This window comes from Lissotriton helveticus, chromosome 2_2 (assembly GCF_964261635.1).
Source record: "Lissotriton helveticus chromosome 2_2, aLisHel1.1, whole genome shotgun sequence".
Taxonomy (NCBI): domain Eukaryota; kingdom Metazoa; phylum Chordata; class Amphibia; order Caudata; family Salamandridae; genus Lissotriton; species Lissotriton helveticus.
The window spans coordinates 1,657,364-1,684,643 of record NC_136060.1 but is presented as its reverse complement, the minus strand read 5'-3'; the positions used below and the strand labels follow the sequence as shown (position 1 = coordinate 1,684,643).

The window sequence follows — 27,280 nt, the reverse complement described above, 5'->3', positions numbered from 1 at the left end:
CCCAAAATAGGGTAGCGGGGAGATGGGACGATAGTGAACTGGTAGATTGGGGTCGGCTGAAGGTTTTTTAAGAATAGGCTTGACCTGAACGTGTTTCCACCTAGTCAGAACTTTGGCTTGCTCTAGTGACATATTAAAAATTTCAGTTAATATATTAGTGAATAGGGGCATGATCTTAGTACAGGATCGAGGTGAAGAGGGGTCTTCTGGGGAACATGATTTAATCTTGGTTAAGCCTTCTAATACTTCAGCAATGGTTATGGGTTCAAATTCCATTAACCGTGGGACAGCATTTATTTCCGACAGTGGGGGTGCCATAGATCTATTACTAATTTGATGATGATAATCTGTGTAAGGAAAAGATGAATAAATGGTTTTAATTTTATTATCAAAAAATGGAAGGTACAGAATCTACCCACTCTTGAGTGATGGAAAATGAGAACTGCTCAACCCGAGGGGATGTGAATTCTTTCAGTATTTTGTAGAGTTCCTTACTAGAGTGTGCAGCATTGTTTATTCGCTGAGTTTAATAGATCTTTTTAGCCAATTTGATGTTTTTTATATAGTTAAGATGGGACTGTCTGTAGGTCCTGCGAACTTCTTCAGCTTTGGTTTTTCTCCATTGGTGTTCAGCTGTTCTACTAATTTGTTTGTCAATTTTTAGAGTAGTCGTAAACCACGGTGAAGCTTTACTTTTTACATTAACCTTGGTCAAAGGAGCGACTTTGTCATATGCAAATATAACTGAGGTTTCTAAAATACTTATGGCCTGTTCAACTGTATCACACTAGCATATCTGCTTTGGCTTGAAATGGGCTGAGAAAGCATCTGGAGTTAGTTTGCGCCAGGGCCGAATCAAAGTACTCCGATTCAGCCTTGGTTTCCTATGAAAGATTATGGGCATTCCAAATTTTAAAAGATAGTGGTCGGTCCATAAGATTGGAAGAGGTGGTTCAATGGTCTGTTTGGGGGAATTCTTAAATACTAAATCTAACATCCGTTGCTAGATGCGTTGGGCCTATTACCCTCTGCGTCAAGCCCAGCGTGTTCATAGCCCCAACTAAGTGGCAGGAATCAGAGTCTGGCAATCGCTCCGCATGGTAGTTAAAATATTCAATTAAGATAAAATTGTGGGTTGCTAGGACGTGTGGCACTATTACCTTCAACAGATGGTTAACACATTTTCGTTTAGGGTCAGGAGGTCCATAGACTAAGGTTCCTCTCCAAGTTTCAGAGTCAGGAGTTCCAATGTTAAAAATCAGTATCTCAAACATTGTGTTAGTAAAAGACTCTAATACATTAATCTCGAGGGGGGACTTAGTAGCGACTGTAATTGCTCCTCCTCTACCAACTTCCCTATCTAGTCTGGTTAGATGATACTGAAGGGGGAAGGCTATAGTAACATCAGACCTGGCTTAGCAGTTCGGGCTGGACTGTTCCCTGGCACAGGGTCAAGACTGATTTGCATATGGCCAGGTCTAAACTGGGGTGGCATGGTGAGCACAGGAATGATGAATTTAACCCAGATCTCTTGACTAGGGGTGAATGTTTTGATTTGTTCTGCATTCCGTCCATCAATTGTGGCTCTTTTGCTTCCAGATAAACCATGTGGCTGAATAGTAATATGCAGACTACTATTCATGTATGACCAATAAATACAGAGTAAAGACTCAAAAGCTTGACCAATGGTCTAAAGAGAAATGTGAATATTCTGAAACATGAAGTAATTAAACCAGATCAACAAGGTCTAGAAGTAAGATTCAGCTGAAATCGGACAGAAAATGTCTAATATAGTAAAAAATGCAAAAAGTGAAGATGGTTTGTAAATTCTACAATGACCTGCCTGTATGGAAAAACTATACCACAGATCTATTGTGATGGCCAGCTGTAAGATGCCCCTTCTGAGGCGTCGCCCGCCTGATATGATAAAGGCATGAAGGTCTGTGGATGAGAGGAAAGTGCTTACAGAAGGTGAATATGTATGACATCTAAAAGAAGGGTCATGCAAAATGTATAAAGGTAACATGAAATCTAATACGAAAAGAGGGCGGGTGACTGACATTAGAAACACTCAAATGTTGTGTGACAAAGAGTTAACATATAAACGATACATCATCGATGAGTGAAGACATGAGTGTTTAGCAAAACAAGAGTACGGAGTTCCTCTGGTTGGGTGAGGTAGTGGGGAACTGAACGAAACCGGTGATGTGGTCCACAAGAGATCACCAAGGAGTGTACTGAGGAGAGGGAGTTCTCCTTGTTTGAACTAGGGCTCTCACACACCCAGCAAGCTAGGTGTCATGCTTCATCATTTGAGCCTGCCCCTCGTCAGGTCGGCGCTGCAATACCTGACGGGCACCTGAAACCGGGGCTCTTTATCGGGGATCTTTTCTTCCTCCTGCCGGTGGGTGCAGTGGAGGTGCGAGGCCAAGTATGTGTAGTATAAGGGGGTGGGAATTAAAATAGGTCTGTTAGTCCTAACCAAAAATGTATTATCAAGGTAAACTGCCTAATTAAAAATGACATGGAGAGGAACCAAACCTAGTCGTCAGGTGTCTAATGGTAGGGGTTCTACTCTCTAACGATCAACATGTTTCGTGTCTCAGTAGTCAATGATGATCAGGACACTTCTTCAGGATCAGTGTTTATGCTATCTACACTAGTGGGTAAGTGTGTGACTACATACCCTGTCTTGTCTTTGTAGACCTAAACTAACTGTACAGCCTATGTGCTGCAGTGGTCAGCGGGTCAAGGACACCAATTGGGTCCCGCGTGCTCTGCACGTCTTCCTGTGACAGCTACCCCGCCGCCGACCCCAGGATGAGTGTGTCAGGACAATCTGTGGACATAGATCTCAAAATGAAATCAAAATATACAGTCCATAAATGCATCATAGATTACATAATACCAGAAGGTTTTATAGAGTCCAAAAGTGTGATCGAATAGTTCTCTCTTTGTAAAAGACGATTGTTTTTGTCTCTTTCTTCAAGTTTTCCTACAACTTCCAAGATGATAAATTTCAACTGGCTTATGTTGTGATTTTGTTCCACAAAGTGGACGGCCACTACAGATTTTAGATTTTTGGTTTGTATGTTGCTCGTGTGTTTGTGTATATGGGTTTTGATTTTTCTTACCATTTTACCTCCGTAAACTAGCCATATGGGCATTTCAACAAATAGATGATGTTTGTGTCGCAGTTGGCAGTCACATGTAAGTGAATTATTGTGCCTTTCATGGGATAAGTTATTATAGAACCTTTCATTATGTTACTGCAGTTGCTGCAATTATAACACAGAGACAATTATTTTTGAGCATACTGTAAAGCACTTTTAGGTGGTTGAGTAGTCAGTTCTTTAATGTTCTTACCTCTATTAAAAGCAAAAATATGAGTCTGACCAAGATACACTTGAAGTCTTGTTCCAACGCTAAAATAGACCAATGCTTGTTGATTGATTTTTTGAAGTGCTGACTCATGAAGGAAAATCTGGAGACAACTACCATACGTGCAGATTTTTCTTTTTGTTTTGCCCCATCAAATCTAGTGTAGATTTGGTCATGCTTCTCAAACTTGCTTGTTCTAAGATATTTCGAGGATATCCGTGTTGGCTGAACCGGTTTGTTCTTTTAAATCCTTGTGGTCAGATACAATTATTTTCACTCAGAGGAGTTTTGAGTATAGAAACATTGGTAGTGTAACATATTTTTCCTATCCGTGATCTTTCTAAACACTGGAGTCTCCAATCTGTCATTACATTTCTTGATCTGTACATCCAGGTATGCTATGTTCTTCTGTTGAATATCGAAAGTGAATTGGATTCGGTCATTGATTTCGTTGAGCATGTTCAACGCTGTCTTAAGTGTGGTGTACGATCCTTTCCATAACAGAAAAATATCATCAATATATCTCAAGAAAATTGTGGCGTGTTCTTTCCAGGTGTCTAGGTTCAAGATGTTTCTTTCTTAAAAAATGTGCATGAAGATATTGGCATATGCTGGGGCGGCGCAATTGCCCATTGAACTGCTAGTGAGTTGGAGACAGCACTGGTCTTCCCATTTAAAATAACTCTGGTAAAGAGTGAAGTGTAGTAGTTCCATGAGGAACAGTTGAATATCTTGATCAAAGTAGGAGTTGAGTTGGGTGTCTTCAAAGGCTTCTAAGCCAAGGTTGTGTGGAATAAAGGTAAAGAGAGATTTCACTTCCACGGTGCACAAACACATCTCTTCAGCAGCCTTGAACGTGACCAGATTGATTTTCTTGAGGACGTCTGTGGTATCTTTGATGTAGGTACGTCTCTTAATAACAAATGGTTGGAGTTATTTATCAAACAATTTGCCCACTGGTTCATGTAAATTCCCCTGGGGGAATCGATTGGATGAAAGGGAGGATGATGTAGATCCGTATGTATTTTTGGGAACATATATACATGTGGTGTTTTGGGGTGGCCTTACATTCCAGTGCACAGTATATTGCAGTGTCATTAGCGTGATTGAAAACTTGTGCTTTGTAAAAGTCGGTATCCATAACTACTAGTGCATCTCCTTTATCTGCATTCTGGTATGTGATGGTGGGATTGCTAGCTCATCTTTTGATCAAGATCATCTCCAGTTCTAAACTATGTGTATGACAGGTGGGTACAAATGATATACCTTTTTGGAGAGTTTTAATTTCCACTGGGCTTAGTTGATAAGAAAAAATGTTGATGACTAAGTTATTGTGTTCTTCTTCCCCTTTCAGTCTCTTGCTCATCAATGGTAATGTTTTTGCATCCGAGCTGTCTTTCTCTGGTTCTTTTTCTTTTTCCCCTCCTCGGTCGTCCTTGTCTTTTGGGCCTTCTTCCTGGTTTACGCACTTACGATTTTTGCCTGTTTGTCACACTAGATACCTCTGCTATTTTTTCACTATAATAGCACGTGAGGCCTTTTGAGCTCTTACAGTACTCTTAACAATTATGCACCAGAGTTCACTTATAAGTTTTTATTCATTGAATTGGTTGACACATTTGCGATTTGTGTATTTTCGTTCTCACAGTCAGTACACACTTTTAGTAAATATGTTTGCAAGGCAATCAATGGACGCCCGATTTGACCTCACTCACCTGAAAGTTAGCATAGTTCAGTGCCTTGTCTATTATTATTTTGTCACACCTCCCGAGTTCACCTGGGTGAAGGGGCAGGTACATCAACGTCGGTTGGTTACTCACGATTTCATTGCCTAATTTTTGTATAGATTTCCTCTGACGAAGGGCAAACAGTGCCCGAAATGCATTGGGAGAAGTGGAAATGTAAGCTGATATGCATTTAAGTTGGCTCTATGGAGTTATGATATGATAGAATGAATATCATCTCATCAAACAAAGAAGAAAAAACCTTTGTCAATCCACTTGAAGAACTTTGTTTAAATTTTAGATTAAACTTTTTAAAGAATCTCTTGAAATTGCATCTTGAGACATTCCTGCTGTGCTCAGGGGGACGTCTCCTAATTTAGGATACGCTACCTTCTTGTTTCATCATGGAAAGACCGTGGCAGATGAATCTAGGGATTGACACGTGACAATAGATCAGAAGCTTGTGATCTACTGGTAGCTCTCCAGCTACCTGTACGTACCTCTCAGCCTACGGATTTAGGAGCATTTGTTTGGTTCTATTACTAAATCTGTATACTAAAATTAAAAGCATATAGTTGAGCTGAAATGTGTGCATTCTCACAACTCAGACAATTATGTTTGGAGAAAAACTGTTGAATTTCAACTTGAATATATCTACAGCTGATATCTCAGTAATACATCGTGTTATTGAGGAGATTTATTATGACCTTGCTACCAAGGGCACTGCAGCTTTCTCTGTTTTGAATTATACATGTAGAGCCATTCCACATTGATAAAGCTTTTTTTACATATCTCCTGGCAACCAAGCTTGATGAACTGAGGCGATCACTGCTGGTAATCTTGCATATGAGTGCCTCTAGTTTAATTGTGTCTGATGTGATCACCATTATAACACTAATTATACCAGTAGCTAAGGATGATTTTCATTCAATATAAGCAATTCCTTACACAGAAAAGGTTGGTTGACCCCCTTCAATAGATGCTGGCAAATTTAATTCACACAGAAAATTTGTAACCAGAGGAATTATAATTGTTTAAAGACTGAGTCTAGTGCTTAGACCGTGTCAAGGGGGGGGTGCATTCCTCTGTATCAGATATGTTCTTCAATGTTTGGACAACGTTTCTACAAATATTTGAGGTGGAATTTTCCTTTTAATTTGAGGATCGGAGCCATGTCAATTTGGTATGTCACATTGGTTAACCAAGTTATCAATAGCAGGGGTGGGTGAAACATGCAGAGTTTTACTCCACAGAATTCCACAAAGTTGTATAAAAACTCTGAGAGATTCCGCAGAGTTCCAGGAGTGGGGGTAATTCAGCACATTGCGATACCCTCGCTGATTTTTAATGATGGGAACTTGTTCTATGCTATAAAATCAGAGCGTAGGGCACCAAGCAGCATGCCAGAGGGCGCTGCTTCTTTCTGACGCTCAAGCAGATTTTCCACTCAAGCAGCTGGTTTCTCAACGCAAACGGTCGTGCCCTGCCACGACAGCACATATTCTGAATTCTCAGTGGGAGAAGCTCTAGCAGCCACAAATTATGCTAGGGGAAGAAAAGTCTCACTTGTGCTCAACAACTTAAAAAGCCACATGGTGGTTAGTGGAGTTTTGCCAGAATACATCTCGCCGGTGGAGGAGAATTATTTGCCCAGCTCTAGTCGATAGGTTAAATACACTTGTTTCTCTTTATGCTATTAGTTTTGCGACAAACTTTTCAGTCAGAAGCATCTCCTTAAAATGAAAGGTGGGGGAGGACCTGAAGAGAAGTGAGGAATGGTGAACACTGAAAGACAAATTGGATTTTTTGAATATTAACTCAATGATAAAGGAAGTAAGTTTAACACCATGATATGTTGGGATGATGACAGAAAATTTGGTGATTTCATATTTGTGGCCGAAGTGTCTATGACAAAGCATCAAAAAAGTTTTCAGATACAATCTATATAAAAGTATGACAATGTTTTTGGAATGCAGCAATGCTCAGTTTAGTGGTAATATCCTTAAAATTCAAAATAACAAAATAGCGAGACCTTTCAATCATGTACTGAATAATGCAATTTTTCCTTCTTTAGCACTATATGTAAAAAGGTGTTGGGTGATCAAGTAGCCATAAAAGGGTCTGATTGCACAAATGTCAAAATTAAACACCTTATAAAAAGCAGGTATGAGTAAAAACAAATCCATTTTTAGCAATTACTTGTCAGTCATTTTTGTGAATTCAATGTTTCTAAGACAATAACATTTCTGTTTATTGTTTGAAATTGTGATTCTAAATTTGTCAGGCATATTAAATTGATCTCAAGAAAGGCTAAATCATGTCATATCTCTTAGTTTCCATAGTTTCAGTTAAGTAAGGAAAGAAAGTGTTTAAACAGGTATAATCCACATGCAAACTTATTATTAGACTATCATCACTCTTTTCACAATGGTGATCTGACTCAAATATGAATGAATGAACGCCATTTCTAAAGTGCACTGCTACCAGGAAAGGGCGTCCTGACACTGAAAAAATGTGAAAGACTCAAACAGTTCCAATTATTGAAATACGATCAATAGGCAAAAAAGGGGCCCCCTGTGAACAACGATATAGGGCGGACTGGCAGGGGAAGAAGAGTTAATTGAGACAACAAAACAGTCAAGCCCTTCTAATGGATAATCAAGGCTCTTTAAGAGTCCTACAATCAAATTGGCAGTAGTAAACTCACTGAGACCAAGAATGCCATGGACTAAATTGAAAAACAATTCATTTTCAAATTATCTTCATATTTTATTTCATATTTTTAAATAGAGAATCAATCAACATTTTATACAGAACACGATAATATCAGCAAAAACATTACAAAATACACACGATCAAAAGTACTTCAAAAAAAGTCCAAAGCACCCCAACACACATACTGTCAATTATACAGCAGACTCACACATTCTCACAAGTTCAGTACCTCAAAAAATTCACACATACTCGCACGTTCAACAGTCATTCCATATACATCCAATTTTGACTGCCAGATGTTATACATATGTATGGCGTCCTGAGGGGTCTCCGAACAGGTGTTGGAGACTAGATGGCCAAATAACAGGACGGTTTCAAAGCGCCAACCGTCATGTTATTTGGCCATCTAGTCTCCAACACCTGTTCGGAGACCCCTCAGGACGCCCTACATATGTATAACATCTAGCAGTCAAAATTGTGGCTTTCAATAATTTTGAGTGGGGCAGTTTTACCATTTTCACTGACTTCGTTTTACTGCTGGCTTTAGGAATCTGGGCATTCTACCAGGGCCTGTGTTATATACTTAAAACATGATAACACTATTGACATCTTTAATTTACCTATCCGTCCCTAGTAAAATGCATTACATGTGCCCAGGGCCTGTAAATTAAATGCTACTAATGAACCTGTTTATTACACCAAGGGGTTGGGCCTATACTGGCGTTCAAACTAGGCCGCCTTAATAGTAAGGGAAAAAGAGAGGGTGTTTTGGATGTGCACTGTCTAATGATACTTTCAGAAATAACCACATTTAATCATTAAGTGGTATTGGTGCTTTTATTCCACCTTTTCTTATTTCATTCAAATTACACAATGTTCGACATTAGATTTGTGTCATAGAGGAAGACACTGTACAATATTCATAAAAATAAATAGACATTGACATAAAGCACATTTCAAACAAAAATACTTTAAAGAACCACATCAATGCACAAACAAGTGTGTGCAAAAAACAATATGACAAACATCAGACAAGTCCTTGTTTGTATGGCAGTGCAAATAATTGATACTTGTTAGACAAGCAACATGCAGGTACAGCTAGATCAACCAGAGGTAACAACAGACAGAACGTCCTGCTTGTATATGGTACATTCCATAAGCTGGTAGTGGATGTTACTAGCTGTGAGGGGAGTTGACGCGTTTCTGTACCCAATACTTTTTAAGGGTTCTCCCCAGGACCAGGACGGGGTCGGATACTATTGAAGTGGAGAAATCAGGAATTGGCTTTAGGTTAGTAGCAACTGTTGTATACTGGGTTAAACGGTGTGCTCTTATAATGGTTTAGTCTCAACAAAGGTTTTCAGTTCCAGTTCTGGCTTCTGGCTTCATTATATGCGCGTGAGTCTGCAAACTCAAGCACCTATGAAGATGCAGTTTGGGAAGTTTGGAACGAATTAAACAGCTCCAATTTCACGCAACAGCGGCAGTTCGAAAATGAGATCAAACCATCGATTCAAGCCAACACAGAATTGCTTGGTACCCCCGCATCTCATGAAAATAAACAGTTGAATGCTCAGCACATTACCCAGGACGGAAAACCTTTGTTGAGACTAAACCATTTTAAGAGCACACCATGCTCCCAACCCCAAGTTGCAATATGATTTATGTTGGGTTTTTTTAGCATCTGCTCCCTGTGGCCCTTTACACCTCTCAAGGTGCACAGCAGAGGGTGAAAGTAAAATGTGAATTCCTCAATAAGTGATAAAGAACAGAAATGGACTCATCTACTGCCAAAATGATGAAGACCAAGCTACATGGAAGTAAGATGTTAAAGGTACAATAACTGATCCATGGCTGAAGTGAACTGGCATTGTCCTATGCTGAGCTGGGTGGAAGCAGAGTGGTATCTGGTGCACATGGCTTACTAGGTGTCTTACATCTTTAAGTACTTTGTTTTTTATTTGTTTGCTCTTATTTTCTTCATAACAGTGTGAAGTCGGATTGCTTTTTTCCTGTTTGAGACTTGTTGTGATCACACACACGTCATTCATTTCTACGAGTACCACAGTATTCAAACTATGCCAAAAAGGTTAAGATAGACAACTTAGATGGCATCTCGTTAGATGGAAGCTTTCCAGGCCCTAGCTCAAATAATGAAGGCAAGCCCCAGGCAGGGTCTGATAATGAGATAGCACCTGAGGGAGGGGGTCAGGAAGCAGAACCTGGACGTTATTGTTAAATCAGAAGTCTTCCCAATGATGAGTTGCCTTCTATTGATTCTGAGGAATATGCCCTTAGCAGTTGTGATGTCTCTTCTTAAGCACCATTTGTGCAGTGGAGAGCCAATGGCTGGATAGACCAACACAGAGCGCCGACAGGAACCATGCGGAGAACAAAGTGCTTACTTGGCAGCCACATGATTTGTTTCAGCTACAAACTGCAAATTTCACTGCAGATACTGGATGTATGGTCAATACTGCAAATTGTTTTGCTTTTTAACCACTTCCATCTTTTTCTGAATGAAGTCTTCCTTGAGGAAATTAGGCACCAAACAAATCTGTGCGCTCTCCCTGGCTGCCAGAGGGGGATGCCTTCAGATGACCTGGTACCTGTTTTACCTTCTTCTACAATGGAAATCATTTATTCTGATCCACCTCTTAAGATCCCTTCTGGAGTACAAACCTCATGTCTAGATCCAGAATCCCAGCCTCCCTTATTCCAACTGAGTATTTCTGGTTGTTATATTGATCAGGATAACTTTTCTTCTGACTATCCTTCTTCATTGTCTTCAGTTTTATCCCTACCTTCAGCGCAGGTTTGTGTTTTCATCTCCTGGTTACAATGCACCTCTCTGGTTCACCTTGTTTTCCATGGTATTTTCCATGGATCATGTTTTCCATGGTATCCTTGTTCATTTGGATTGGATTTGTTACCTTTTTTTATTTTTGATTAATGCCCATTACATCCCAGAATTTTCAGCTGCAGAACTTGTCGACCAGGTGTTGGCCTCACATTCCTCCTCGCATAAAATGAAAAGAGATCAGTCCCTTGTTAACATTTCAGCAGCCATGTCGCTGATGGAATTGTATGGGATAAAGTACCATTTGATGTATTAGGTCCTGCGGAGGTCCTGCAAACACCATATGCATTTCATGTTTCCATGGGTGATGTGATAGTGCCGGGTTGCACTCGGAGGATCAGGATGTCGATGCTGTGAATACTACGTTTTCCAAATTGCAATATTACAGTGTCTTTGACGCTGAGGATTTACATTTAAATTCTGCTAACTATGCCAATTTGTTCTGTTATTAACATTATGGGCATACTTCTTTCCATAAAACTAATGGACATGTCCCCATTATAATTATACTCCATGGGAACATTGCCCAACTCCATGACAGGGTAGTTCCCATACAGAAAAGATGAAGTACACCTATTTACCCAGTTTTGACCTCTTGGAACCTGGTATCATACTATTTTAATTTGTTTCACACTCTCTCAAAAAAATCTGCTTACTCAGACCAAGTTAATATATTTATCTTTTTTAATTGATAGCCTAACTCTGAAAGGATATAATTACTGGAAGGACAATATTAACGTAAAATCAGTATGGGGCACTAAGTCTTGGCAAGTCCATGGTACAGTATCACTATTCAGTGCATGCCTAATACCTAGGCAAATTAGGTCCAAAAGACTACTTGAATGGGTTTGGCTAAGATTAAAGAATTGAATACTATCCCATCCTTGGCCCTTTTTGATAATTGCCAATCTTATATAAATTATACTGAAGACCAACTAAATAGTATGACACATAACAGTATATTTAATTCTTCTTTGATAGCTCTGACTGGGTGGTCATTATGGCCTTTGAACACAATTGTTGGTCATTCTCATTTTGAGAACACACGTCGGGGTTCAAATTAAAGAGACCTGACACACGTTTTTCACACACCCCACATTTCAACACTGTTACTACTTATTCCGTAGGTAAATTATGTCAACAATGTTTAGAATATTCCCCATTGTCTGCTGTGAAAGGACATCTTTCTTTCCTGTCCGAATATAGAAATCCATCTTTCCTTTTGGGTCCCAAATACCCACGTTCAGAACCCTTATAATGAACTTTGGAAATTGTCACAACTGGAAGCTGCTGTACATTTATGCCAAATTGACCAAGATACTTTAGATAAAGTACTTGCTGTTGTCAACAACAGTATCAATACACTCTCATCTCGTATTTATACTTTAGCTAACATTGTGTCATCCATAATAGATATTGTACAAAGTGAGGTTTCTACCTTGCATCATGGACAGAGTCAACTTAGATCAATTATGCAATTTAGGTGGACACTGCAAACACTTAAGAATGGACTCGATCCTTTGCATTACCTTAACTGTAGCGCATTGTTCTTACCATATAATTTACATGTAAACAGCTATCAATGGCTATTAAAGACACTAGTTACACCATGCTACACATAGAGAGACTTGAATAACTTCCATTCACTATAGCGGAAACTAATTCTGCTTTATGCTCAATACATGGCGTTATCTCATTGCCCATTTTGACGTTTCAGTTCACTACCTGCATGACGCAGAACGGAGTTCGTTTTTCCTCAATCGGCTCGTCAACAGTAAGTTGGGGGGCACTTGCAAGAAAAAAAAATGCTCTAGATCTCCTCCTGGTGAAATTTCTCATTATAGGCGATCGCAGAATGTCGCTACCGCTCGTGTTGAGAAATCTGCCATTGCCGTTTAGGAAGCTGCCACTCGAATATAATTTTCTACTCAAGCAGCAGAAAGCAGCAGATCTCTTTGGTGTGATGCGTAGTGATGTTCGCACTGATTTTACTGCACAGGACAAACTCCTGGCACAAAAAAGCAGTGCAAGCAGCACAATTTAACAGACTCCACTGCTGGCAGAACTCAGCAGGGTGCGGTGGAGTTTTTCTGGCACTTCGGGGAGTGAAACTTCGCAAATTCTGGGCAAGGTTAGTGCTGAACGGAAACGTTAAATCAAAACATGAATTAACACATTGGACTTCCCCAATGTCTCCATTCCTCTCCCTACACTTCCTCACTAAAATTATCAGTCACCCAGCAAAACCCGCTCACATAAATAGTTCTTAATAACTAGTATGTGGCATTCAAATAAGGACTTCTTCTTTTTTATGATTCTGAAGCTAGAGTAAATATTCTTTGTTGCAATGTAGGATTGGCGACAATCCCATTGATGGTGTTAAGTAGGACTTGGGCAGGCATCAGTTTCTCCTGTTTCCGCAATCCCGTAAGTGGGGTATCCAAGTTACCACATTATACAGGTACTTGAAGTAGAATATGGGTGGAATCGAAGGGTGTGGGTGAGTGCTAGGCTTGGACTTCTGAGCCAATGATCAATGAGCTCTGTCCACTACAAACCATGGTGAGGGTTTCCCTCATGGGGATGCAAGATTTCATCTAGTTTTCTAGAAATTGCTATGAGGAGGTCAACTTGATTGCCTTGATAGCCTCCAGAAATCAAAAAGAATCTGTGTTTTTTGTGCCCCAATCTATTTTCAGTGTATTCCTCCTGTTCTTTACAGTTTTTGTTATGGAAACAAGCACTGACATATCGCTTTTAAGTGCTAGGATGTCATCTTCAAGGGTTGAGACCCAGTCCTCAGCTTCACAAACCCTGCCCGCTGCATTTCTAAGGTACTGGCATAGAAGAGACAACTGCACTCACTTTCCCAATTTTTTATTCTAGGGCTGCTTGGGAGGTCTAGATCGCCTACAAAACAGCACCAGTGTCACTGGGACCTGTTAGTTACTGACTTGAAGAGTGATCGGGAACCCTGGGATGGAGCTGTAAATGTATCTATTTTTATTTAAGCATGCAGTTTTTGCCTCTATCTTTCCCCTGTGGTATAATGTTACTGGTGACTGATGCCCCCGCCCCAACTCCGCTCAGCATGGATTGGATGTTGTGCAGCATAGGGTATCCCAAAGGAAGTTAATGGTCGGTCTGACATGGAGACCTCACCAGGATGCAGCAGGTTCCCACTGGGTTAACAAAAACACCTCCAAATGAAAGGTGATGTGGGACAGTAGTCAATTAAATTAGGGCATGTGCAGTCAGGGTCTGGGGTCAGCACCCACAAGTCTTTATCTGGTTATTCAGGATAACACCAAGGCCCACTGCTTCTCCAGACTCCATGCCCAGGTCAGAACCCCAAGGGCCATACATAGGCAGCGCATCGAGGCTCAACCAGCCACAGGCTAAAGAGACGTGATGGATGGAGTTGAGGCAGTAAGCAGCCGCGGGGTTGGGGCTTCGTTTGTGAGACTCTCTTTCCACCTTTAAGGACTCCACAGTACATCTGGTCAATCTCATTAGGTGGATCATTCCAATTATGCGATGGTGGCTGGGGAACACCTAGTAAAACAATATCATCCTGAGTCCCAAGGCTAGGCCAGGTCCCATCTTGTAGAATGCCCAGCCCTTGTGGTCAGGGGCAGGCAGGAAAAACAGCAGTCCTCCAAGTCACCCGCAGGTGGTCCAGCAAGGTCTAACAGCATCACAAATCCCACCTAGAGCAAGAACAGCTGTAGGCAAGGAGACCACTGCCAAGAGCCCCACAACCTTTGCTACAGTATTTGGGATCCCTAACAGAGGTGGCACAGGCAGAAGCATGTCAATTTCCAGCAGGTGGGCCTACTGTGCAGACCACTACTGGTGCTTCTCAATCATCAGGTTGGTGCTTCAGTTTCGCAGCAAATCCTCCTGCCACCAGAGCAGGTCCACGCTTAAGTGGCTGTAACATACAAACTACAAGTGTCAACAACAACACTTAAGCAGTAAACATGAGCTGTTGACTAGGTAAAATAACAGGTAGCTAGAAAAAAGACATTAGGGGCCACATGTATCCAAAAAGCATTTTGCAATGACCAAACAGCGATTTTTCCCAAATTGATATTTGTTAAATGCAAAATGCTATTTATGTAAGGAATCCGCAAAGATATAGCAATTCCTTAATGTTATCTAATAGGGATTTGGTAAATAGGTCATCGCTATTAGGTAATACTACTCCAGTCATTCCTATGGGTCTGGCAAATAGGTGCAAATGTATTTGAATTAGCTAATCTGCGATTGTATATTTGGTAAGAGCAAATTAGGTAAAGAAAGATAAGGGTGCTCAAGGACCTAAGACCCTTCTGAAGCCCCCCCGCCCAAAAAAAAAAAATTATGCACATGTAATGCACACAAATGCACTACATGGCACTTAGACAAATGCATTTTTCATCATTTGCACATGGTTACCATCAACTTTGTGTTGATGGTAATAACATTTTCCTAAATACATAGTTTACATTAAGAAAATGCTTGGTATATTGTAGTGTATGTCCTATATTCCCAATAGGCTCTGCGCATTGGAATAATATATCCTATAGTTTAGACGTAGGACTGAGGTCGACTAGATCTCTATTAAATGTATTTAACTTAATAGTGAGTGTGCCAGCTAACTAAGAGGTCACTAGAAACTTTTTCGAATACACAAGAAGGGATTAGTTTCTGACAACCGCATAAACATAACAACTTTGTTTCCCAAGAATAAGAATTGTATCTCTAGAGTCGTGGAAACAATAGATAAATATTTCACTCAGTCAACCATGCATGCTTCGTTTCAACAGAGGTGCAGAGAACTAGAGATACGGGTGTTTTCAATAAAAGGTTTATTGAACAGTCTTCTTTCTCATGCAAGTAAAGTGAACTGCTACAAAAGTAATGCAGGCTGCAAAGTATAATGCGTACACGAGAATAGTATTATAAAATAATACTGTAAAAGCATTGTATGGTTTCTAAGCAATAGAAAAATACATACAGAAATACACAGGCTAAAATACTCAACTAGTGCTTCTAAAATACGCATACCCCAATGTCCCTAACCTAAGTCTAGTACGCGGGAGGGAGTAAGTATTGTGTAGCATAGGTTTGGTTTTCTGTGCCAAGAACCTATCCAAGATTTCTCTTAGGTGCTAATCAGCTCCATACCTTAGTTTAGAATGAAGGAGGTCTGGTATCTCTGTCTCGGGACTCGATTTCCCAACACCCCGCGAGGGGAGCTTGGAAACACTGGAGCTGGATTCTCAGCAAGAGAAAGGACAGATTCTCAATCAGTGCGTCAGCTGGAGGGTCGGCTTCCTTTGGCACTTGCTGTAGCTAGCTGCGTCGGGCAAGTAGATAGTCGAACTGCTCCGAACCACCGTGTTCATCTAGAGCAAGTGAAGGCATATTTATACCTTGAAGGTGCCTAGTTTGACGTAGTAGGCCATAATTAGTAAAGTAAAGTCTACTATAAAGTTGTCTTTAAAACTTTAGGTTTTACTAACTTTATTGGACTTGGAATCTTTAAAATACACTCCTGGCCTCACCTTTCCAAAATATTCTTTGTGAAAAATCTGCTTGCATTCCTCTTCGCCTCATTGAGTAGCATTTACCATAACAAGACGCAATGTCCCAAAGGCACATTAAAATTCTTTCATGTCCTGCCTGCTTAGAATTAGCATTTTGCAACTGAGAAGGAATGCCTTTCCTACGTCCATATCCCTTTGCTATATATAAATGATTTGTGATCTCATTTGCAGTCACAAATCATGCTTTTCCATATTGGTAGACAGCTTCCACGTTGTGACTGTGGGCTATTAGCATTGAGGGGAAGCACGCAGTGGTGCTGTGGACAATTGTGCAGACTTGCAGTGACCACAAAAGGCTTCCCAGGCCCTTCAGAAAATTCCTAATTTATTTTTTGACTGAAGCCGCTTTCCCTTTTAATGATAAAGATTTCAATAAAAAATGCATTCAGCTAATGCAGGGATTAATGTCTGCTCTCCCTCGCTGGACTCTATCCCTGCTTCCACAGTACTGTCAGTAGGATTCAAAAACACAATCCCACCCCATTAATTGCAAATGGAGAAGGAATCTGAAAATCCTACTGAATGGTCATTTTGCACTGGAACAGATTTGTTCATCCATTGCAGTGCAAAATGAATGCCATATCAAATAGTAGTCAACTGCTTTGTAACCCTAACTTTGGTACACAGTGCGACTAATGCATTTAAATGCGACCATTTATTACTACTCTCATAAAGTACTTTTGGAAGCGAAATCATAATTCCTCTACCCTCACTAAATATAAAGCTCTTTTTCTAATTTTACTGGCCAAACCTGCTTCACAATATATGTTTTGCCCCAACTTATAGTTGATGGACAATCACCAAGCTCCTGTAGCGAGGGCTTTCCAAATGCTTATCAGTGCAGTGATTTGAAATATACCATTATAAAACAAACAGGAACCAGCACCTCTTGCACTTCCTAGCCAAAATGCTAAGAATGGTATGTTACACAGAGCTACATTATCTGTTATCTAACAGCTCGCTGTCAAAACTGGTTCTGTCTTTTACAGACAACTCCCCAAAATCCATCATGGAACCTATTTAAAAAAAAGAAAAGTTCGTCAAGCTGTTGCACAGAGGTTTCACAGGCCATACCGTATCACCTGAAGTACGTAAATGTACACACGATGAAAGCTCCCTCAATCATTCACTCGATGCAGAGAGGGGCAACTTCTGCAAATCGCAATGATATTCTGCAACTCGTATTAGATATGACTTTCAGACAGTGACTTTCACAGTTGGGGTCGTAATAAATGTGCAATATATGCACAGTCAAGTGCTTATATGAATGAAAAAATAAGATTCACATTTAAAAATATAAATGTATGCTAAACGGGGGCAGAGAGCACACAATTGTAGTTTGCCATCTAATTATGCATTAATCAAATAACCAGCAACGTCTTTTACCCTCAAGTGACCTCTTCCATCAGACTGATGAAATATGGCACAGTCTAGACAGTTATCTGCCAGTCTTCAAAACACCTCCCAACGTCCACAAGCAATTAGAATAGATTTATGTGTTGATAGTTGACTAATACAAGTAAATTGTGTCATTAAAACCTCCTTCATAATTTAAAGCAGGTCTCCAGGTTTAGGAAGGAAATGCATAGACACAACTTAGTGTAATGCAGTACTGTGGTTACTCACCCATGACACAATAATTAATCATGTTTTATTTATGTTTACAAAAGGTAACTATATTAAATCTTAGAAAGCCAACTAAATTAAAAACGTGTTAATTCCATTATCTCATTTTAGTCACCAGACATTATTACTTCCTCTCATTTGAACACAAATGTGAATGGCTGATGAAGTAACAGTGCTTGTGTTGCACACGTTAATTGTCTATTGGCTTTGAAGTAACCAACAGCCAGATTCATCAAGCAAAATTGCGATCGCAATAGCTGCGAATTAGCTATTGCGATCGCAATTAACAGAAAAGCAATTCATGATGTGAAAAACACAGAAATTGCGAAATCGCAAAAAATATTTAGCGAAATCGCAAAATAAATCGCAGAATCTAGGAGGAACCCCTATAGCGAATCGGAAATAGCGAGAATCCATGGATTCTGCGATTTATTTTGCGATCTCGCTAAATATTCGCTAACGCAATTCATGAAAACTCGCAAATTGTGAAAAAGCTGAAAATCGCTACTTGCGACGCGCAATTTAAGGAGAACCAAAAGCAGGTGGTAACCATGAAGGAAAAAAGAGAAAAAAGAGAAAAAAAATTCAAACAAGCCACAGGTGCAGTCCTGATCAAACACACTTAAGGAAACATAGTAGGAATATGAGGACTCTCACAATGCCAGGACTCTACATGGTGGTCAGGCGGCGAAGGCTCCAGGCTGCAGCACGGAACAGATGCAGGATCCAGGAGCGAATATTCCGCCAGCGGATCACCCTTCTGGGCCAAACTGCGGAGCAAATTTACTCTAAGTACCGCCTGAATGGGGCAATGATCATCAAGCTGATCCTGGACCTAGACCCCCTGATGCAGCACCCAACAAGGAGGACCAATGCCGTGCCCACCCATGTCCAGGTCTTGTGCAGCCTGCACCTACTGGCCTCCGGAAGCTTCCAGGGGATAGTCACTGTTGCAGGGGGGATATCCCAGAGCACCATGTCCCGCTGCCTAAGGAGTTTCCTGGAGGCAATGCTGACCCGGCTACACCACTACATCTCATTCCCGACCACCCAACAGGACTTGAATGAGACCAAGCTTAATTTCAACAACATTGCACAATTCCCACATGTAATAGGATGCATTGACTGTACCCACATCCACATCTGCCCACCAGCACAAACGGAATACATATACCGCAACCCCAAGTCCTACCACACTCTCAATATCCAGATGGTGTGCAACGCTAAGACTTTCATCACGGACATAGTGGCACAATACCCGGGGAGCACACATGACTCCTTCATATTCCGGCACAGCGGCATTCACACACGACTGGCCAGGGGAGACTTTGGCGAAGGACACCTACTAGGTAAGTACACATGCCCCCAAATAGTACACTGTGATCATGTAGCTGCTGCACTCACCCTGTGCCTCTTTCATTCAGGTGACAGCACCTACGGTCTCCGTGAGTACCTCCTGACCCCATACCTCAACCCTGCAACACCACAGCAACGGCGTTACAATGCTGCACACATACGCACAAGAAATTGCATTGAGAGGACATTTGGCCTTTTGAAGAGCTGATTCCGCATACTTCACAAGACTGGTGGGGCTCTCAAATACGAGCCTGAGGTCTGCTGCCGCATCGTGGCCGTGTGTGCAATACTCCACAGCATTGCTACCAAGCGCAGGATACCTGTCGAGATCTCTGGCAGTGAGTCGGAAGGGGACAACCGCCCACCTGCACATGTGCGTTATGCGCGCTGGGAGAATCCTGCAGAAGGACACAGGCACCGCAAACACATCACTATTAACTGTTTCTAGTGCACCCATTCCCCTCACACAACACTGCACTCATGCATGACAAATGTATTAATGCAATGAGTCAGATTTACGTGAGACCATAAATTCTTATTGTTTTTTCACAATAATGTGGCCTTTGTTGTCCATGATTTCACATGAGAACAGTATTGCGTCATACGTCCCCATGCAGGGGTAGAGGGCTTGCTTCTAGATTCAGCATGGCCCTGCAGGCAGAGTGAAAAGTGTCACTGGCGCCTCCGTCCTGACGCTCCCAGTCACCTCTCCGGGTCCTCAATGACAGTGTTGGGCCGTGATGCTGCAGTGGGCCTGCTGCTGCGGCGGAGTTCAGTCACCGGCTGCAAGGACATGCTGCTGTGGCTTGACGTGCCCTCGCTGGCATCATCACCACCCCCTGGTTCACCATGGGCAGTTGGCTGCAAACTATACACTGCTGCTGTCACCTGTTCCAGTGCCCTGGCAACCTCCTGGCAACACTGGACCATTTGCACCTGCATTGCAAGGGACCGGCAGGATAGCTGTGAGGTTGCATTGCCAATGATGTAATTGGACCTGGTGTAGGCTGACTGGCGGGTCAGCAGCTGGCGGTGGCGGCGGCGGCTGATATCCTGCTGGGATACTAGGATCTGGCTATTCTCTCGAACAGCTGCGGTCAGCTGTCCAACATTTTGCGCTGTGTTCTGCAGCTGCAGATGAATGGCTGCCAGGTGGCGCACCTGCATCAGATGTACCGCAAGCACGCGGCATTCAATGGCCAGGCCAGGATCCCGTACATGGACAGCCCTGCCCACCCGTGTAGAGGCGTCACGCTGCTGGCGCGTCAGTCCGCTGGACTGCGATCTGACTGCGGCTGTGCGCCTCCTCTGCCTCCTGGCTGCTGGTGGTGTGGCCTGTACCACTGATGTGGGTGTCAGTTGGGGTGGCTGCTGGGCACCTGTGGCTGCAGGGGTGGCCATGTCCACATGGGGTGGTGGTGGTTGTACTGCTGCAGGTGGCTGTGATGGTCCTGGTCGTGGTTCAGGTTGGCCCTCACCCTCGGTGTCCTCCGGGTACTCCTCTATATGTAGGGCCTCACTGTTGGTGCTGAGTTGTTCTGCTGCACCTGTGATGTAAATGGGTGCATGATTAATGATATGTATCTTGCACATGAGATGTGGCTACATGCATGCAGGCTTGCTTTCCCTGACTGGCTTTTGGAATTATTTTTAATTGACAGGTCTGGCTGTGTTGGGCTATCTGGAAATTTTGATTACACTACAACTACCACAATGCAATAGGGCATTTCAGGTGTGCAAGGCCTGCATTACTGGGGTTGTCAAATTGCTAGCTCAGGAGTCATGGTCATTGTTAGGGGACGGGGTCGCAGTGACATGGCACTTATCTTGGGATTGTTGGGTGAGTCGGGACGAGTCGAGCTGGGTAACCCCCACGCAGGCTTCAGGGGTCAGGGTGTCCTCCACAAAGTCCTCCAGTGGAGTGTTGGGAGTGGCAGTGGGGTCTCCTCCACCGGTGGCAAGTCGCTCCCCCAGCCTCTCCGCGATTTGCTCTTTGGCACACCCTCTGAGGTCGTACCACCTCTTTTTTAATTCGTCTATTGACCGCTGGGTCACCCCAACAGAATTGACCTTGGCGCGGATGCGCAGCCAGATGCGGCGCTTGTCAGCCTCCGGCACCCTCCGGGAGTCCTTGCCAAAAAGTCGGGCGTGGTTCTTACAGACTCCCTCAATGAGGAACTCAAGTTCTTGCTCCGAGAACTTTATCTTCCTCTTCCTCCCTGGGGCACTGCTCCCTGCTGCTTCCTGGGACATTTTGGAGGTTGTTAATGTCCTGCTGTGGTGCTGCAAGTTGACTGTAGTGGAGCTCTTCCCAGTACTGCTTCCACTTTCAGGCTCAGTGATCTGAATGAGGGAGGGAACAGCCTATTTCCTGGTTGTGATGTCATCATTGGGCTCGAAATGCGACTTCCTGTTTTTGCGATCTCGCAGTTAGCGAGATCGCAAATTGCGATTTCGGTAATTGCGAGATTGCAATTTCAACATGGAAATCAGACGATTCTGCGATTCTTATGCGATTGGGGCAAAATCGCAGTCGGCAATTGTGGCCGATTGAGATTCGCTTTTTTTATCGCATTTCTTCATGAATGCCATTCTGCGAATTCCATATTGCGATTCGGTATTTATCGCAATTTGGAATTCGCAGAATGTTGCATTGATGAATCTGGCTGCAAGTTTATTAGGCAAGGCATGTTACTCAGAATATTTTCACCCTATTGACCCTCTGCCAGTTGGCTGCCTTTTCAAGACATGAGCAAGTTTCACGTTTTAGGCTCTGTTCAATTCACCATCTCATGTCAATTGATTGTTTTAGCTTTTTCATTTGACTTGTGACAGGAATGATCTGGTTACTTACCAGTAATCTTCATTACTTTGAGTACTGGTTTTCCCTGACACAGTCCTTACAGTGAGATATATCTCCAAACCACAGAACATATTCTCCAAACAACAACAAAAATCCTCTAAAATGGCCGCCATTAACCAGCCATCCCATAAGGCAGAAACAGCAACATCACTTACTGTCAAAATACCACGCATAATAAAAACCCAACAGAAAGCAAAATATAATCAATCCCACCTCCAGGAAGGAGGGTGGTAACCAGGGCTGTGTCAGGGAGGACCAGAACTCGGACTAATGAACATTACCGGTAAGTAACCGGTATTACCTCCTTGTCCGCCTTCCCTGACCCATTATACGTGAAACCATGCTAAAACATCAAGATTGATTATACAAGCCAACAAAAGAAGGCGCACACTGCACCGATACACGCAAATTAACATGTAATCTATGCCTGACAAATGGGAACATACAGAAATCAAGGCTGCAAACCAGAAGACAAAACATGTTCCCCAAACGTAGAAGAAAAACATCCCTCCAATTGGACCCGGTAATGATAAAGGAAAGTGTGCTGAAATTTCCGTGTAGCTTCCTGCATACACATGTGAATCGATCAGGACTTTCACTAAAATCTACGTTTACCCCTACAATTCATCAATTACCACCAGAAGTGGCTATTTTTTAAAAGGTTCTGTACAACAAATTTGTTAATCTCACCAGACATGTTCAGAAAACACCATTTAATCTAGATAGAGATGAATACAAGGCCTTAGAAATTTTGAAAACATGTACAGATAAGGTCATAAAAACTTGTGACAAAGGAGGTGGCATAGTGGTATATGATACTTCCACTTATGTGACCAAAATGAAAGAAATGTTGGGCGACACCAGGTTCTATCTACCTGTAGCTAGAGACCCTACTAAACAGGTAGTTACCAAAATACGTTAGCTCATTAATCAAGCTTTGCAAGATGGCGACATATGCGAAAAGGAGTGGGCTTACTTAACTGTAGAGATACCGAGGATGGCCAGTATTTATGGCATTCCTAAAGTCCATAAGAGCATAACAAACCTGTCTTTAAGACCAATAGTCACCATGATAGGTTCAGCAATGGAACTATTGGCCAAATATGTGGACGCATATTGTGCCCCATGTATCTTGTACGCCAGCTTTTGTACAAGATACAAGACATATCATTAACCTTGTAGAGAATGTACATTTTTGTCCTGAGAGCCAGTTCCTGGTTGCAATAGATATAGAGGCACTCTATAGCAATATTCCGATCGATGGTGCTATTGCAGCTGTACATTGGTTTATCCACGCATATAACATCCAATGCCCAACCTTATTTATTTAGGATTACCTCAAGATTGTTTTAACAACCAACATCTTTGAATTTAATAAACAACTCTGTAAGCAGCAACAGGGTGTCAGCATGGGGGCAATATGTGTCCCCACTGTTGCTAATATTTATATGTCACAATTTGAAAAGAAAAATGTATTCAATGAAATTGCTCCCTTCTATGAATCAGTGACCAAATGGTCATGATTCAGAGATGATGTTTTCTTTATCTAGAATGATAGCTATGATAATCTGCTCCAGTTTGTTGACTGGATACATTTGTCTGATGATAATATACATTTCACATATAACATCAGTACAAAACAAGTGGAATATCTGGATGTACTAATCAAGTGTGGTATGGGGGTCCCGATGGTGGACTTATTTGTTAAGCCAACTGCCAGGAACACCCTACTACATTATGATAGTTATCATCCTGCAATCCGAAAAAATAGTATCCCCTTTGGAGAATTGTACTAACATCTGTGATTATGAGTCCAAAGCTGAGGATATGAAGAGGAAGTTCCAGGCTAGGGGCTATCCTAGAAAGATTGTCAGAGATTCCTATGAAAGGGCTCGGTTTTTTGACCGTCAGCATTTGCTAAAGAGTGCCAAAGTAGAACATGACCCTTCTCTCATTTTCATCACTCGTCATTCTATACTAAAAAAGAGGATAAGATAGGCAGTGTACTCTAGCTGGCAGATTTTAAATGCAGATACACCCAACAAAGACAAGATTGCTAAACCAATATAAGCGTAATAAGAACTTAAAAGATCATGTGGTGCACTCCTGCACGAATACAAGAAGCACAACAAAACAAATGAGTATCACTGGATTACAACCTGTGGTTGGCAATTCTAAATGTGCGAATTGTAAATCATGTGCTTCAGCAATACAAGCCCCCACACTATACTTTAATGGGCAAGTGATAACATCTACTGATCTTAATAACTGTAAGACATCAAATGTCATTTACTTGATAATCTGCCCATGTGAATTGGGATATGTGGGTGAGACTGGTAGATCGCTGAATGTGAGGCTTACGGAGCATAGGTCTGCTATTAGGACAAAAAAACAACAGCCCAAATAGTCAGTCATTATTTGGAGAAAAAGCATGCACCTGAGGACATGCATTGGTACATATTAGAGGGAATGTGTCCGAAAGAAGGGAAATCCTCAGAATCTATTCGGAAATTGAGAGAAGTGTATTGGTTCTTTATTTTGGTTACTGCAGTAAAAGGCTTGAACCTTGAAATACCTTGGGATCAGGGCATTAAGTAGAACTGGTCTTGCTAAATCATTCAGCTAAAGTATAAAATACCAACAACATGAAGGTCATTAAGGGGGATGTACTGTTTCGATCTAGTCAGCAAATCAAACATCTAGGCAATACAGATAATTTGCCTAATTTCTGATTTTCGAATCAACTGATACAATGTAATTGCTGCAGAGTAGATGAAATTTAGGGCCTTACATGATGATCCTACGCCCTACATATGGCATTCTTGGGTAAACATTATATACATATGACATGTGCGTGTATAGGCATTTTATATATATATAAATATATATATATCACGTCTGAAATAGGGATAATAGGTAAATATAGCGCCTTATTTTGACAACTAAACAGTTAGCAACAATTGTGTTAGTGTCATTCAAATCAACAAATAGCCTCTCTTTAACATCAAATGGATTTACGTCATGAAAATCTGTAACTAAAATTCATACGGATAGAAATGTAGCGTGAGCCATTAACCATATAGCATCATCTATAAAGATTGGCTTTAGCTATTAGCGTATCGGTGGAAAGAAGTATTCTATTGAAAGCCAGTATATATAATATGCCAGATTTACTAACATACCGTTTTTGACTAAGGTAGAGATAAGTGTATTTTACTGAGGTAGACATCAGCTTTTTCATTGCGTCACGCATACTAATATAGCGTTTTTGACTAAGGGAGACATTAATGTCTTTTACTAAGGCAGACATCAGCGCTGTCACGGCGTCATGTATACATGCTTTGGCATTTTTAAGTTTGGCTTTAGTTACTAGCCGAAATAAACATTTTTTGATGATAAGTGTCTCATTGAAAATCGGCACATATAATATTGCGTAATACAGATACACACTGCCAGTGTACAAGTTCAGTGTTAGATATGAGCTCAATAAAACAATAATTGTCGTTGATAATAACTATTTCATTGAAAGCTAGACCACCTAATATGGCGGATCCACTTACATATTGCAGCTTACTAGGGCGCACAATAGTGTCGTCACGCTGCGTCAGGCAATTTCAATGGAGAAATTTACCAGCCGAAGTTTACATGCCGAAATATCATAGTGAGGTTGGAGAGTTTGTAAGGGTCGGTGCCAAACTAGGAAGGTAAGAGAGCAATTCACCTAGAACCTGTTGACTGTTTACTTAAATAATATTGCACAAGTCACTGGTTGTAAGAGATAAGACACGCGACAATATCTTTTAAGGAGTTAAAGATATAAAACTTGAATTAGCGATTTTTGATGTAGCACCTGTACAATATTGGGCGTAAGATAGTGAGGTTCGTTCCCCCTTTTTTGAAATATTTATATGCTGCTATCTTTAAGTATTAGACCGTAGGATCTATAATCATCAGTTTAGTACCCCTATCTTCTGTAATGGGATTTTTTGCTGACAGGATATCTATTTACTATATTATATCTGAAGAGAAGTAGACGCACAATGCTTTGCCTATATTTTGCAAATGGTTACATTTTTTACGATTACTATATCGGATGAATTAAAGTTGTCTCTATTATTATCGCTATTTAGCAATGTGACAACTTGTCGAGCAGACTATGAAGGTCATACTGTAAATAGAACAATACATCGTGTCATGCAATCCGTATCGATTGGACTATTTGACCTTAGTGTATAATGTCCGATTGTTGCAGAACAAATAGAGAGTTGAACTACATTTGCAAGACAGTAAGAAATCTTGATGAATGTTAGATATAGCGCTGGACCACTGAAGGACCATGATCTCCTAAATAGGTGGCCGCGAATGAACGTAAAAGAAAAAATAAAAGTAAAATATGGGATAGACACATGTCTGCATCGATTAGCTCTATTTCTTTCTCTTTTCACTAGAATATATCATTTTTCATTCCAACGTACTGTAAAGGCTCAAAAATATCAAAAATAGAACATCATCCCGTGAACATGGATTGATTTTAGCAGTTGAGGTTAGTATATTCTTCACCATGGGTTTTTAGATATTTATGAGAGAAATATGTGAGAATTATTGAATCTAATAAAGTCCAATTTATTATAATGTCAGCTATAAATATTAAATAAAAATATCTGGATGTAACCACTTGATTCTTCAAGCTGTTCTGGCAATAATCCTAGAGGTGAGTATTTTGTCTGTCCCCTCACAAGCCTCTTTTTAGTATAGTTAGATACTGAAGACTACAATTTTCTATAGTTAATAGAAATTAATTTATCATTACAGCAATATTATATATTCTTCAAATTCTACGATCCAATTCACCTGATTTTATGTTGAATCCCATGCTGGAATACAAGTAATTAAAGGACACTGTCAAGATAGATTGGGTAAGTAACTATTAGGTGCAATAATTAGGATTCTATATATAGAAAAAGTAGTTATTTTATTATTGGAGTGATAGCTCGGTATTGATTGAGTCTGTATACAGTGAAGTTTTTGATCCAGTAGAAGTGAGGAAAGTGATCCAAATAGATCTGGTAAGGAACTATTAGATGAAACTATATATATATATATATATATATATATATATATATATATATATATATATATAAATAAATGTCAAAATAAAGTT

At 41.0% G+C, this 27,280-nt stretch overlaps 1 protein-coding gene across 1 annotated transcript in view; it reads left to right on the top strand.

Moving 5' to 3' along the window:
- Positions 1–27,023, top strand: part of LOC144821706 (uncharacterized) — a 545,268-nt gene extending 518,245 nt beyond the window's left edge. The window contains exon 5 of the mRNA XM_078678923.1: positions 26,932–27,023. Within this exon, the coding sequence (XP_078535049.1) occupies positions 26,932–26,974 (43 nt within the window). The 3' untranslated portion in view covers positions 26,975–27,023. The remainder of the gene's footprint in view (positions 1–26,931) is intronic.
- The last annotated feature ends 257 nt before the right edge of the window (positions 27,024–27,280 follow it).